The sequence below is a fragment of the Sorex fumeus genome, unplaced genomic scaffold (assembly GCF_029834395.1).
Source record: "Sorex fumeus unplaced genomic scaffold, SorFum_2.1 ptg000098l, whole genome shotgun sequence".
NCBI lineage: Eukaryota > Metazoa > Chordata > Mammalia > Eulipotyphla > Soricidae > Sorex > Sorex fumeus.
Window position 1 is genome coordinate 37,199,730 of NW_026606155.1, and position 12,399 is coordinate 37,212,128.

General features: G+C 37.4%; 1 protein-coding gene and 1 non-coding gene across 3 annotated transcripts in view; one reads left to right on the forward strand and one right to left on the reverse strand.

Moving 5' to 3' along the window:
- Window positions 1-963: 963 nt before the first annotated feature.
- Window positions 964-1,067, forward strand: LOC130042266 (small nucleolar RNA U13). The gene has a single exon (XR_008795199.1). It is a non-coding gene; the product is annotated as a small nucleolar RNA U13 (small nucleolar RNA).
- Window positions 1,068-1,627: 560 nt separating this feature from the next.
- The window catches only part of KIAA0586 (KIAA0586 ortholog), a 146,191-nt gene continuing 135,419 nt past the window's right edge, over window positions 1,628-12,399 (reverse strand). For both annotated transcript variants that reach the window (XM_056133223.1, XM_056133222.1), the window contains exons 31-32: window positions 8,050-8,106; window positions 1,628-1,957 (exon numbers count right to left, since the gene is read on the reverse strand). In XM_056133223.1, coding sequence (XP_055989198.1) covers window positions 1,806-1,957; window positions 8,050-8,106 — 209 coding nt within the window. In that variant the 3' untranslated portion in view covers window positions 1,628-1,805. The remainder of the gene's footprint in view (window positions 1,958-8,049; window positions 8,107-12,399) is intronic.

The window sequence follows — 12,399 nt, forward strand, 5'->3', positions numbered from 1 at the left end:
TTTGGGGGGGAGGGGGTTCACACCTGACAATGCACAGTAGTTGCTCCTGGCTCATGCACTCAGGAATTATTCCTGGTGGTGCTTGGGGGACCATATGGGATGCTGGGAATCAAACCCAGGTCGGCTGTGTGCAAGGCAAATGCCCTATACACTGTGCTATCGCTCCAGCATTAACACTCTTTCTGTGTGAATTTATCATCACTTTCATTTGGAGCTGAGCAATACCCAGATGTGCTCAGGGCTGCCTTCTTGCTCTGCTCTCAGGAATTACTCCTGGTGGGGCCCAGGGGACCATATTGGTGTCAGGGCTCAAATCCAGCTCAGTCACATGCAAAGCAAGTGCTCTATATCCACTGTACTATCTCTCTAGCCCCTATTGATCATCTCTTAAAAAGCAGTCCTGTATTGACAGAATCAAGTTTGTTTTTCCAATTATTTGCTGTTATAAAATTTTTGAAACATTTTGTAAATGTTTTGAGATAATGATTTGTTCTATAGTCAGCTTATATTTTTGGAAATTTGATCCAATCTCTGCTTTCTATAACCAAATAAGAGGACTATAGATTTGTAACATTAATCAACACAATTGCGATGAATCGTTCATACCATGTTATTTTATCATATTTTTAAAAAGCGCCATTCTAGGCGCTGGTAAGAGGGTACAGGAGTCTAGATATTTGCTTTGCATACCTCTGAACCCAGTTTTATCCCTGGTATCACATATGGTCCCCTAACACTGAAGGAGTACTCCAGAGCACATCTGGCTATGGCCTAAGATCAATAATAATAATAACAATCGTAATAATAATAATAATAAAATTCATTCTATGACAACTCAAAAATTCAGCAGAAAAAAATAACTGGGTACTATAATTTACAACTCTTAAATATTTACCTCACCTTGAGATTTCTTTCAAGAGCAAATTTCTCTGAATGAGTATATATTAAAATTTGAACATGAGTATCCTTCTCTGGTTCAAAAGCATGATGAATGGGTGTTAACACATTTGTCTGGCATGGACCTGCCTTAAATCTTATTACACATTTGGTACATTTCCCATTGGACATGGGGGAAAAAAGGATCATGAAATACTTTATTTGGAAAAATATTAGCTGAACAAAAAGATTACACATAGTTATTTACATATTATTGATAGATAAAATGAGAAACTGAAAGGAGTAGGAAGAAAGTAAAAGTAGTTTTGATCTAAAAAAAAAATCAGTATAATCTCCGTAACTACTCAACAGAGCCACATTTGCAGAATTATTCTTCATGGTTAAGAAGCACGTTCTTCCTACTATTCTATGCTGCCTTGGCTGGAGGGATAGCACAGCGGGTAGGGCATTTGCCTTGCACGCGGCTGACCCTGCATACACAGGTTAGATTCCTCCGCCCCTCTCAGAAAGTCCAGCAAGCTACCAAGAGTATCTCAACCACATGGCGAAGCCTGGCAAACTCCCCGTGACATGTTGGATATGCCAAATACAGTAACAACAAGTCTCACAATGGAGGCGTTACTGGGCATGCTCGAACAAATCAATGAACAACAGGAGGACAGAGACAGAAACAGAGACAATGTAGCCTTGGTATTCGAGGAAATAATTCACAGATTCAAGATGATTCATATTTAAATTATTTTATTTAAAATTTTTATCTAAATGCCCAAATTAAGCTTTGATTCAATTTTCTAAAAGTCAAAAATCATCTTTCAGAGTAAGTTCAAAAGACCACGATAGATTGAGAGACGGGAAGTTACGCTGAAACTTGTGCTACCAATTTTGTTTTGGGGCTCCCACGTGCCCACTCAAAAGGTGTCTGCTCCTGAAGACTCAGTGTCCCCCTGTAGGGTGCTTATGCTCCGTGACTGAGAGCCATCCTCCACAGTTGCCGAGGGCAGCGTCACTGACATCTTGGCAGGTGCTGTCTGTGAAGTGAAGAGTGGAACTGCTTTCCCGGCTGGAAAAAAAACCCAGGAAGTCAGTTGAAAAAGAGGATTGAGTCAGCATGTGCCTAAGCTTTGCTATGTGATGCCTGCGAGCAAAACACAGAATGCAGGCAGGCACTCAGATCTTGTTGATGGCATGGGGGCAGGAGGGAAACTGGGGACACTTGTGGAGGGGAGTGCACACTGGTGAAGGGATAGTGCTCCAGTATGGTGCTCCAGTACAACGGAAGCTCGGAATGGAATCATTTTGTAACTGTGTATCTCAAACTGGCCCAATAAATTATTTTTTTTAAAGGAACTTGGTACTGGAAAGATAGTACAGTACAGTGGGTACAGCATTTGCCTTGTGTGAACTCAACCTCAGTTCAATCCCCAGCATCCTATATGGTCCCCTGAGCTCCGCCGGAAGTAATTCCTGAGGGCAGAGCAAGGAATAACACCTAAGCACCACTAGGTATGACTTGCCCCCCCACCCCCCACAAAAAATGGAGGTAAAGGTAAGGTAAAGGCCCTCCCGTTGATCGTCGATTTGCTCGAGCGGGCCCAGTAACGTCTCCATTGGAGACTTTGTTGTTACTGTGTCTGGCATATCCAATACTCTCGGTAGCTTGCCAGGCTCTCCGAGAGGGGCGGAGGAATCGAACTCGGGTGGGCCATGTTGGCCGCGTGCAAGGCAGACGCCCTACCCGCTGTGCTATCGCTCCAGCCCAGGAACTTATTGGCAAGATAAAATGCACCTTTTCTTAGCTCAAAGTTCTAGGCAGTGCTTGAAGAGTCTAGGTTATGATGTAAATATTGATGTTCTCTCAGCTGGCTCCTATTTGAAATCCTGATGCCTGGTTCAATGGCGTGAGGACTGGGGCTGCGGGCAGGCACTCAGGCGGCTGAGCAGAGTGTTCAGGAATGGGCAAAGCACCTTTCAACAGAAGCCCCAATATGATGATACTGTGGGTGCTGCCACTGGAACCAGAAAGAGGGGCTTTGATTTTAGACTTCCAGCTCCCAGAACTGAGGAAATAAATTTGGTTGCTTATAAGTCACCTAGCACACAGTATCTTGTAATAGTAGCTCTTATGAACTGAGATGGCCTACAGTGTCAAAAGTTGTAATATAGATGGAAAATGTTAGGTAAGGCCAAGTAGAGGTATGAGCTTCATTAATAAAATACACACTTATCCTCTATGTATTTTTGGCAAGTTATCTTGCCACTTAAAATTGCATCCTCATATATGAAATGGTACCTACATTGCAGAGTGTATTGAAGATAAAACAGAACTAGCTAAGAGTGTGACATAGCATTAACTGAGTGTTTAAAACCAAACAGGTTCTATTCCCAGAAAGGAAATTAATAATGTTAAAATAGTATTTTATAATATCAATAGTATAAAACTATTATATAATTTATCATAGAAATGGTTTTCATTATATGAAACAATATTATCAGATATTTATATCAGTGATTATATTAGTCACTTTAATATACTACTTATATAAAATTTTTTGATAAATTTATAAATATATAATTATAAAGTATATAATGAATTATTTTGATTTTTTAACTACCATTGTTTAATATAAGTTTATCCAAAACAACTTGAGTAATCTATGGATTACTGAGTTGAATATCCCCCAAATGGACTAGATGAATGTGATGATTCTTGACACCCTATATGGTCCCCCAAGTCCTCCAAGAGTGACCCCTCAGTGCAGAGCCAGGAGTAAGTCCTGAATACTGTAGAGTGTGGCCCCCAAACAAAAACAAAACAATGACAATATGCTATCATCATACACCGGTGAGAGTGGTATTTATAAAAAGGAGAAGCAAACAGAACAGGTGGGAATTTGATGCAAAGGGGCAAAAGGAACCCTCATTCATTATTGGCTGGAGTGCCTTCTGGTTCAATCTCAATAGGAAATATCTCAAAATGGTTGGTCCAAACAGAGTTTCTATATACTCCAAAATTCTACTTCTTGGCATCTATCTCCCTCCAAACTGAAACATTAGTTATGAACCACCTATGTTCATTACAATCCTCCAAACAATAAACAGAATATTAAAACAGCCCACATGTCAATGACAGATGAAAGGATAAAGATATCATGTGCATATACACAACGAAATATTTATGCAACTAAAAGAAAAGATGAAACCATGTGATTTGTTGCTACTTGGATGGAGATGGAGGGTATCATGTTAAGTGACATAAATCAAAGAGAGGAAAAGAACTACCAAATGACCTCACTCATCTGTGGTATAGAGACAAACAAGGAAATCATATCAATGATGACAAGCCATTGGCCTTGGATTACAAAAATGAGATACCAAGCAGCAGAGGGGAAAGGGGTAGGGGACAGATGAAGATGTGGAATAGGAATGACATAAGGACTGGATAAAGAAACTATGGTACATCTACACAACAGAATACCATGCCGCCACCAGGAAAAAAGTCATGAAATTTGCTTATGAATGGATGGACATGGAGAGTATCATGCGGAGTGAAATGAGTCAGAAGGAGAGAGACAAATTATTACACTTGTCTATGGGATATAAAAAGCATAATATGAGATTAATACTCATGGACAATAAAAAGGGCCAGAAGAACTGGTCCACGGATGGAAGCTTGCCACAGGTGGAAGGGCTGGGAGGGTGGGAAGGGTATGGGGTGGGCAGCTAGGATAGAGAAGGGACAGTATGATAATGATAGTTGGAAGTTATCACTCTGGGTAAGAACAGAGTGCTGAAAGTAGGTAAAAGAATATACTTGATAACTTCTCAGTACCTATATTGCAAACCATAATGCCCAAAGCAGGGCGGGCGGACGGGGGGGTGGAGAGAGAGATAGAGAGAGAGAGAGAGAGAGAGAGAGAGACAGAGACAGAGACAGAGACAGAGACAAGTGCCTGGCATAGAGGCAGGCTGGGGCAGGGAGGAGACAATAAGGAGGGGAGGGTGGCAGGAGGGAAAATGGGGACATTGGTGGTGGAAAATGTACACTAGTGAAGGGAGGGGTGTTGGAATACTGTGTGACTGAAACACAGTTATGACCAACTTTGTTACCGTGTACCTCACAGTGATTCAATAAAAAAAGATGAGAAAAGAAAATAAAAAAGAAAAGAAAGAAATTATTTATGGACAGTTGTAGTGGGTCTTGCATACTTCGGTGGTGGTGAGGTAGAGTAACTCTATGTATCAAAAACATAAACGCTACCACTATTATAACTAAGATTTCTAAACTACAAAGAAAATTTCTTGAAAAAATAAAATAGAGTGCCTACTCAGGATTTTGTGAGAATTAAATAAGAACACTCATATTAAAGAGTTCTGTAGAATGCTGGCACATAAAAGCCCTGAAAACAGACGAGATCTTACTTTATGTAACTGGAATGGAATCATGCCAAGAGGCAATGATTCTTGGGGTGGGCTGAGTCTGTCATCTACTTTACAAAGAGGGGGAAGAATGTTTTGAAATGCACCAAGAAAAATAAAATATTTTAGAAAGTCTCCAAATAGTCATGTTTCTTTTAATTTAAGTAGTTCTGTGCAAAGCAATGAGTTAATCAATAAAAATGAACCAATTTATCTAACAGTGTTCGTAAATATTCATTTGGGGAAGACTTTTTGAAGTGTTCATTTATACAAGCTATACAGCTTCAGATCTTTAAAAGAAAATATTTTTTAGAATTTCAAATTTTAAAAAAAATTCTTTTAGATGAAGATAATCTCTGTTAACAGGAATAAATAACATTCCAGTCATATCTAATTATAGTCCTCAATGAATTTTTTAAAGAAAATATATGAATATTTTAATAAATCACCAAACACACCTTTATTAAATGTAGTTTGATGCTTTTAAAGTTTGACTTTAAAATTTCCAGCATGTCATTACTCTATGATGTAATTGTTTCAACAGCTGTTTGGGGGTTTAAATAAGAGACTATTCCTTGATTCCATGAAAATGTAGTACGTCATTTAACCTGGCATACATTTAAGCTGGCTATGCCATTCAGTGAAACCATAAATTTGAAGTTTCCTAAAAATGATATATTTTTAGGTATTTGATGCTTTAAAAATTCATAAAACATGTGTCTTGTCACTTGAAGTTAGATTTGTAAGACTGAAGAAAAGCTAAAACTAATTTAGATTAAATAATACAGTAATACAGACTTTTTAATGTCCCTTTCAAAATTTTTTCTATATTATGTATTTAAAAAGTTATAATTTAGTTATAATTATACTAAATTAAAATATACCACCATTTACTTATAATAAGCAATATAAAATAAATTATTTTGTGTTTGCTAAAGGGGAAAGCTTGTGCGGTGGGTGGGAAACTGGACAATGGTAGACAGAAGGTCACATTGAGGTGGCATTGGTGTTGAAACACTGAATGCCCGAAATAACTGTGTATTATGAACAACTTACTAAACCACAATGTTTAAATGAAATACATTTAAAAAATAAATAAAAGAATTCCCAGTCCCATATGTGAGTGAAACATGTTCTCTGAGTTGTTTTTCATGCTGCAGAGGTGAGAAAAGCACTCCAATGCAGTACTCTTCACACTATATTTTAATGGTGGCTTCTGGTTTTGTGTCTGTTACTTTCAATGGACAATATAGCCACTGAAAATGAATTGAAACTTGGCAGTTTTTGCCTTCTGGGTGACTAGAAGAGATAAAATAATCCTCTGTGTCCTTATCTTTTATTTTTGTCCTTTGCTTGTGAGTCTGCTATTCCTCTAAAACATGTGCTCTGTACAGCCAGTGACAATCTCATTCATGTCTGACTTCTATGCGGCATGGAGAATGGGCCTCAGAATAACTGCTGAACCAAACTGCTTCCTACCTATGGAATCTGTGGGGTCGAAGCAACAGTACAGCATGTAGGGCAATGGTCTTGCACCAGCTGGGCAAGGTTGCATTCCCAGCACCCCATACGGCCATATAGACCCTTGAGCCCACCAGGATCGATTCCTGAACTCAGAGCCAGAGTTAAACCCTGAGCACCATCAAGTGTGGCCCAAAGCAAACAAACAAACAAATGAATTTGTGGTTCCTCATGACAAAGAGCCTAATTTCACACTGACCAGATCTTGCCTTTAAAATTAGCTTGGATTTCCATCAACACAGTTGCTTCCCAGCTGTCTATGAACAAATATACACTATTTCAGCTGTGTTTGATAGCATACTTAAAGCATTTTTCCTGTCAACTCTGGACTCATCTGCTCTTTCATTCCATGTCTAAGCAGCTGCACCACTATCCTGCTGTACTCAGTTCTCCTCACATACTTAACCCGGCCCTGCAGATTTTGCAACATCCTAGTTTCAGTGTGTGAGAACAAGTATAACTACAAGTCTTGATAAAGAAGGTGCCTGGTCATTAGATGTTAAGTACAGTATGGGATATTTCACTTGCTTCTGCTTTCTAGAATTAGTGATTATTAAACATCTCTTTCCTTCCTTTCATGTTTAAAAGGGTGATTTAAAATGTTACTACAGTCTCATCCCCAAATATGTTTTAGACAATTCCTACAACATTTTTAAGTTTACTCTTGATTCTGTTTTTAAAATGAGTTGACAAATGCTTACTTTACAACTTATAATTTAAGATAAAAATAAAGCAGCTCTTATAGGAAGAATAAATGTATCAGCACCTGTAAAAACAACTCCCATTCTTTTTCTTCTAAAAAGCAATAGTTAATGTGAAAGATCTGTTTCTTCTTATGCCAGGTTCCAGCTGCTTCAGTTTGTTTAAAACTGACTTCAAAGTTTAAACACTGTCCTATCCCAACAAATAACCTCCCCAGATTGAATTATCTCGAGTCCTATCCTTAGTACTCTGAATACCACACCTGCAGCCTTTTAATTCAACATTTTATAAACTGTCCAAGGGAAATGATAGGGTTTTTTTCTTCTCTCTAATTTATGTATTTTGGAGAGTTAAATTTAGTCAATGCAGGGAATTCTATATCTGGGATGAGTTTACAGATACTTTAACTGAATAAAAAATTGAAATTAGAATCTCTACTATGAGTTAATAGGAAAGAAATGATAAAGAAAGGAGAATATCTAAATAGCTTCCCGTTCAACATAAAAATCTTACCTGTAAATACAGATGTAAGGTATAGACTGGGTTCAATTTGTGTCCGATCCGTATCACCTAATGAAATGACATTAAGATTTTTTTCATCAGATATGCATTGAAAGAAATCATAATTTGTTTCTATCACACAAACCAACTGTATAAGTTATTCCCTGTCAGAAGTTTGATATAGAGGCCTTATAAAGGAATTAGCCCAATTTTAGTGACTCAATGGAAAATATCTTACCTTTACTTATACATCAAAGAAAATGAAATGAGAGAAAAAGCAAAGGATAGTGAATGAATCTGCAATTTGATTAAAAACATACGTGGGTAATTTCTTCCAAGGTGAGAAGTTTCCACTTACTCTCTTAGTGATTTCATAACAAAAAAAATATTAAGATACCCTCCCCCTTTCTCTCTAGGCCATCCTAGGGAATCCTGCCTCGCATAGTCAGTGCAAAACAACCTATAGAATTGTTAACAGAGAGGAGCAACACTCACTGTTAAATAAAAACCAAATTTTAAATATTAAAATAAAATAATCTAGAGGAGGAATATTTATGCTTCGAGTTATGAGTATGAGGCAGAGAAAGGTTAAAAAAAGCAAAGAAAGAAACCTGCAACACAAATAAATGAATAAAATCACATTTATTAGTTCTTACATCAATAAAATACTTTTGAAGTATTAGGTTTTCAGTACCCCTAGTGATGACACTTAAACTCTGGAATAATAATTACTGTTTAAGAAATTCCTAAGACACAATGATTTGGGGAAAATTCTATCACTGGCATAATCAGTATTTCATGATTTTTTTCCTATGATAAAATTTAGTCATGATCTCTCAGCTTTCCTGGAAAGAAACCCCCTATGGATTTCACAAAACTTCCTGATTAGGGGCTGGAGCAACAGCACTTGCACACAGCCGATGCAGGTTCAATTCCCAGCATCCCATATGGTCCCCTGAGCACCGCCAGTCCCCTGAGCACTGCCAGGAGTAATTCCTGAGTGCAGACCAGGAGTAACCCCTGTGCATCGCCAGGTATGACCCAAAAAGCAAATAAATAAAAATTAAAAAATAAAAAACTTCCTGATTACAAGATATTTAAATGTGATTTTATTTATTAATTTATTTTTGGGTAAAATTACAGAAGTGAAAAAAATTACCAAACAAAATATTTATATTTCTTTACTTCATTCCATTTTTCATAGTGGTTGTAGCAATTTATATCCTTGGGTTTTATAGTGTTTGTACTCTTTTATGTTAAAGTATTTTAAATTTTGGTTTGAATATTTATATTCTGCTCCTTAATGCTATTTTTAGTACAAATCACTAGTGTGCTAATACTTAAATCTGTAGCTCTTTATATTATTGTTTTAAGCAAGTCAGCAAGTCCTTTATGGATTTTCAGAGATCCATTACACAGTATAAATACACAGTACAATACTATAGAATAGTTAATTACAAAACAAGGATATAAAGATTCTTGGGACATTCCTGTCTTTCTCCTCTTCTTTCTCTTCTCTCTCCTCTCCCCCTCTCTTCTCTCTCCTCTCCCCCTCTTCTCTCTCTCTCTCTCTCTCTCTTTCTCTCTCTATGTTCTCAAAACCGAAACTGAAAAACAAGTTCATTTGTTTGTTGCTGTTGTTGTTTTTGTGGCGCATGGGATTGAAACCTGGGGTTCATATATGCGAGGCAAGTGCTCTATTGATGCACCACATTCACAGACTCCAACAAGAGTTTTTCAATGGGTGATGCCCATAAGAATAATTAACCTTACATATGATTCTAGTTCACAGGGGGTGGGGGGAAACATTATTGAAATAAAGTAATGTGTAAAAAACTAATATTTTAAAATAATCTGGACAGATCATTCTAATTAAGTTACTCATTGGCTGTATGTCTAATAGGTACACAACTCTTATTAACAAAAGCATTTTCAGGGGGCTGGAGTAAAGCTGGGAAGGCATTTGCCTTGCCTTGCACGTGGCCAACCTGGGTTTAATCCCTGGCTCCCCGTATGATCCCCTGAGCCCACCAGGAATAATCCCCAAGCACAGAGTATGTCCTCAGCAATGTGGGGTGTAGACCAAAAACAAAAACAAAAACAGCAGCATTTTCAGAAAAAAAACATTTTGGCAGCATAAAAGCTCTTATCTAACTGCCAAGAAGCTGACTGGTAAATCAGAAAATAGATGACCCCCCTATTATTCTGAACACAGACCATGATGTATTTAATAATGTATGTTTAATTATTAAAGCTCATTAAAAAGCACTTAAGGACTTGACTATATAACTGTGGGAGTTAGAACAAAGAGAATTTCTGCCTTTTAGGGGCAGGAATGTCTTGAGGGACATTCCAGCATTAGAATTTGGTTGAAAATTGAGACTCTATGTTTTAGTAGACAACTTTATCTACAACACACTTCCTGTTGGTTGAACCCTCTGAAACAGCTCAAACAAATTCCTCTCAGATAATTCTTTATAAAAGCATGCGATAACCATTTTAAAACTGAAAGAATCTTAAAAATTACAATAGGTTTTTGCCTTGTGAAAGAAGCCATACATTTAGCAGCCTGATTACATTTAAAGTGTAACTGATGTCTCTTATTGTATTGGAAGTCAGATTAGGGTTTATTCTCATGGGGGTGGAAGTCCAGGATGGAAAGGAAACTGCAGGGGTATTTGACAATTTTCTGTTTCTTGGGCTAGGTATAGTTAGACATGTGAGCTCAGTTTTTAAAAATTCTTTTACCCACACATTTATAGCATACACATTTTTAATACATTATTCTTTTACAAAAAAAGCTTTAAAAATTAAAAAATAATGAAGCTGTTTTCATTACTGGGATGTAGTTTTGAACAGTTTTCCCATGACAGAAATAACCAAATTTCTAACCCTACTAGTAGTCTTTAATATAAAGTTATTTATAAGTAATAGGCCATTCCTCTGAGTGCAAAGATGAATTCCCTTCTATTTCTTAAAAATGAATCATTCCAGGGACCAGAGCCATAGTACAGCAGGTAGGGCGTTTGCCTTGCAAGCGGCTGACCTGGGTTTGATCGCTGGGTGTGACCCAAAAAAGCAAAGCAAAAAAAAAAAAAAATCATTCCAAAAGAGAGGGTGAGTTCTTACTGTTCTAGCTATTTCTCACAGGAGTTAACTATTTGAATGTAAGGTGTTCTGTGACAATTAGCCACTCAATTTAACTGAATTAGCTACTCAATTTAAATGAAAACAAATTAATCTCATTGGGGGGTGGGGGTTGGGACCACACCCAGTGTGTTCAGAAATTACTTCCTACATGCTTGGGGGACCATATGGGATGCTTAAGATCAAACCTAGGTCAGCGACAAGCAAGGCAAGTACCTGGCCCACTCCAACCCACACTAATATATATATATATATATATGTTTTTTTTGCTTTTTGGGTCACACCCGGCAATGCACAGGGGTTATTCCTGGCTCTGCACTCAGGAATTACTCCTGGCGGTGCTCAGGGGACCATATGGGATGCTGGGAATTGAACTCAGGTCGGCCGTGTGTAAGGCAAACGCCCTACCTGCTGTGCTACTGCTCCAGTCCCCACACTAAATCATTTTAATTCATCTTAAAACTGTTTCTAAAATACTAAGTCACTTAATCCTTAATTTTATTGCAAAAGACTTTTGCTCTTCTATTTATGTCTATAAAATAATGGCATCATAATTACAATTAAACTCAACTATAATTCTCTTTTTAAAAAAAAGCCTCTTATGCCTTTAATTAAACCAGGTCACAGATTGTCAGAAAGGGCTTCTTTTAAATCATTATTACAAATGACATCTGATAGTTAACTAAGTGGAAAGCAAAGTAAGTCCCTAACAGTTACTATTAATAAAGCAGTTTCAACTAAGTACAATAATCTATACAAAGATGTATTTTTCTGAGATAGAAGCCCTTCCTAAATACAAAAGCTTCTGTCAAATATTTTAAAGATACGGCTTATCTTTAAACATATACTGTATAATTGTTCAGTCTTTCCAGTGAGTTTTTCCCCCATATCTACACATTCCTAACTAAATTTAGAAACAAAAATTCAATGTGACATAGTGACCAGTTCACATCCCAAAGGCCAGAGCTGGTAACTTCTGAAAACGAGTGAAAGAATGAAAAATGAGCTTTCAAACACAGGAAGCCACTAGAAAATAAGAACACTACCATTGCCATATCCTAAAATTAGATCTTTAAAGATTTTCTGTTGAATAGTTACTTTCGGGGCAAGGGGATACAGAAGGGAGGGTGGATTTCTGCTCACTGTATACATGACACCAATGGGAATAAGGGCCAGTCCAAGTTCTATGTTACCATTACTGTGTAATAGCTCCAA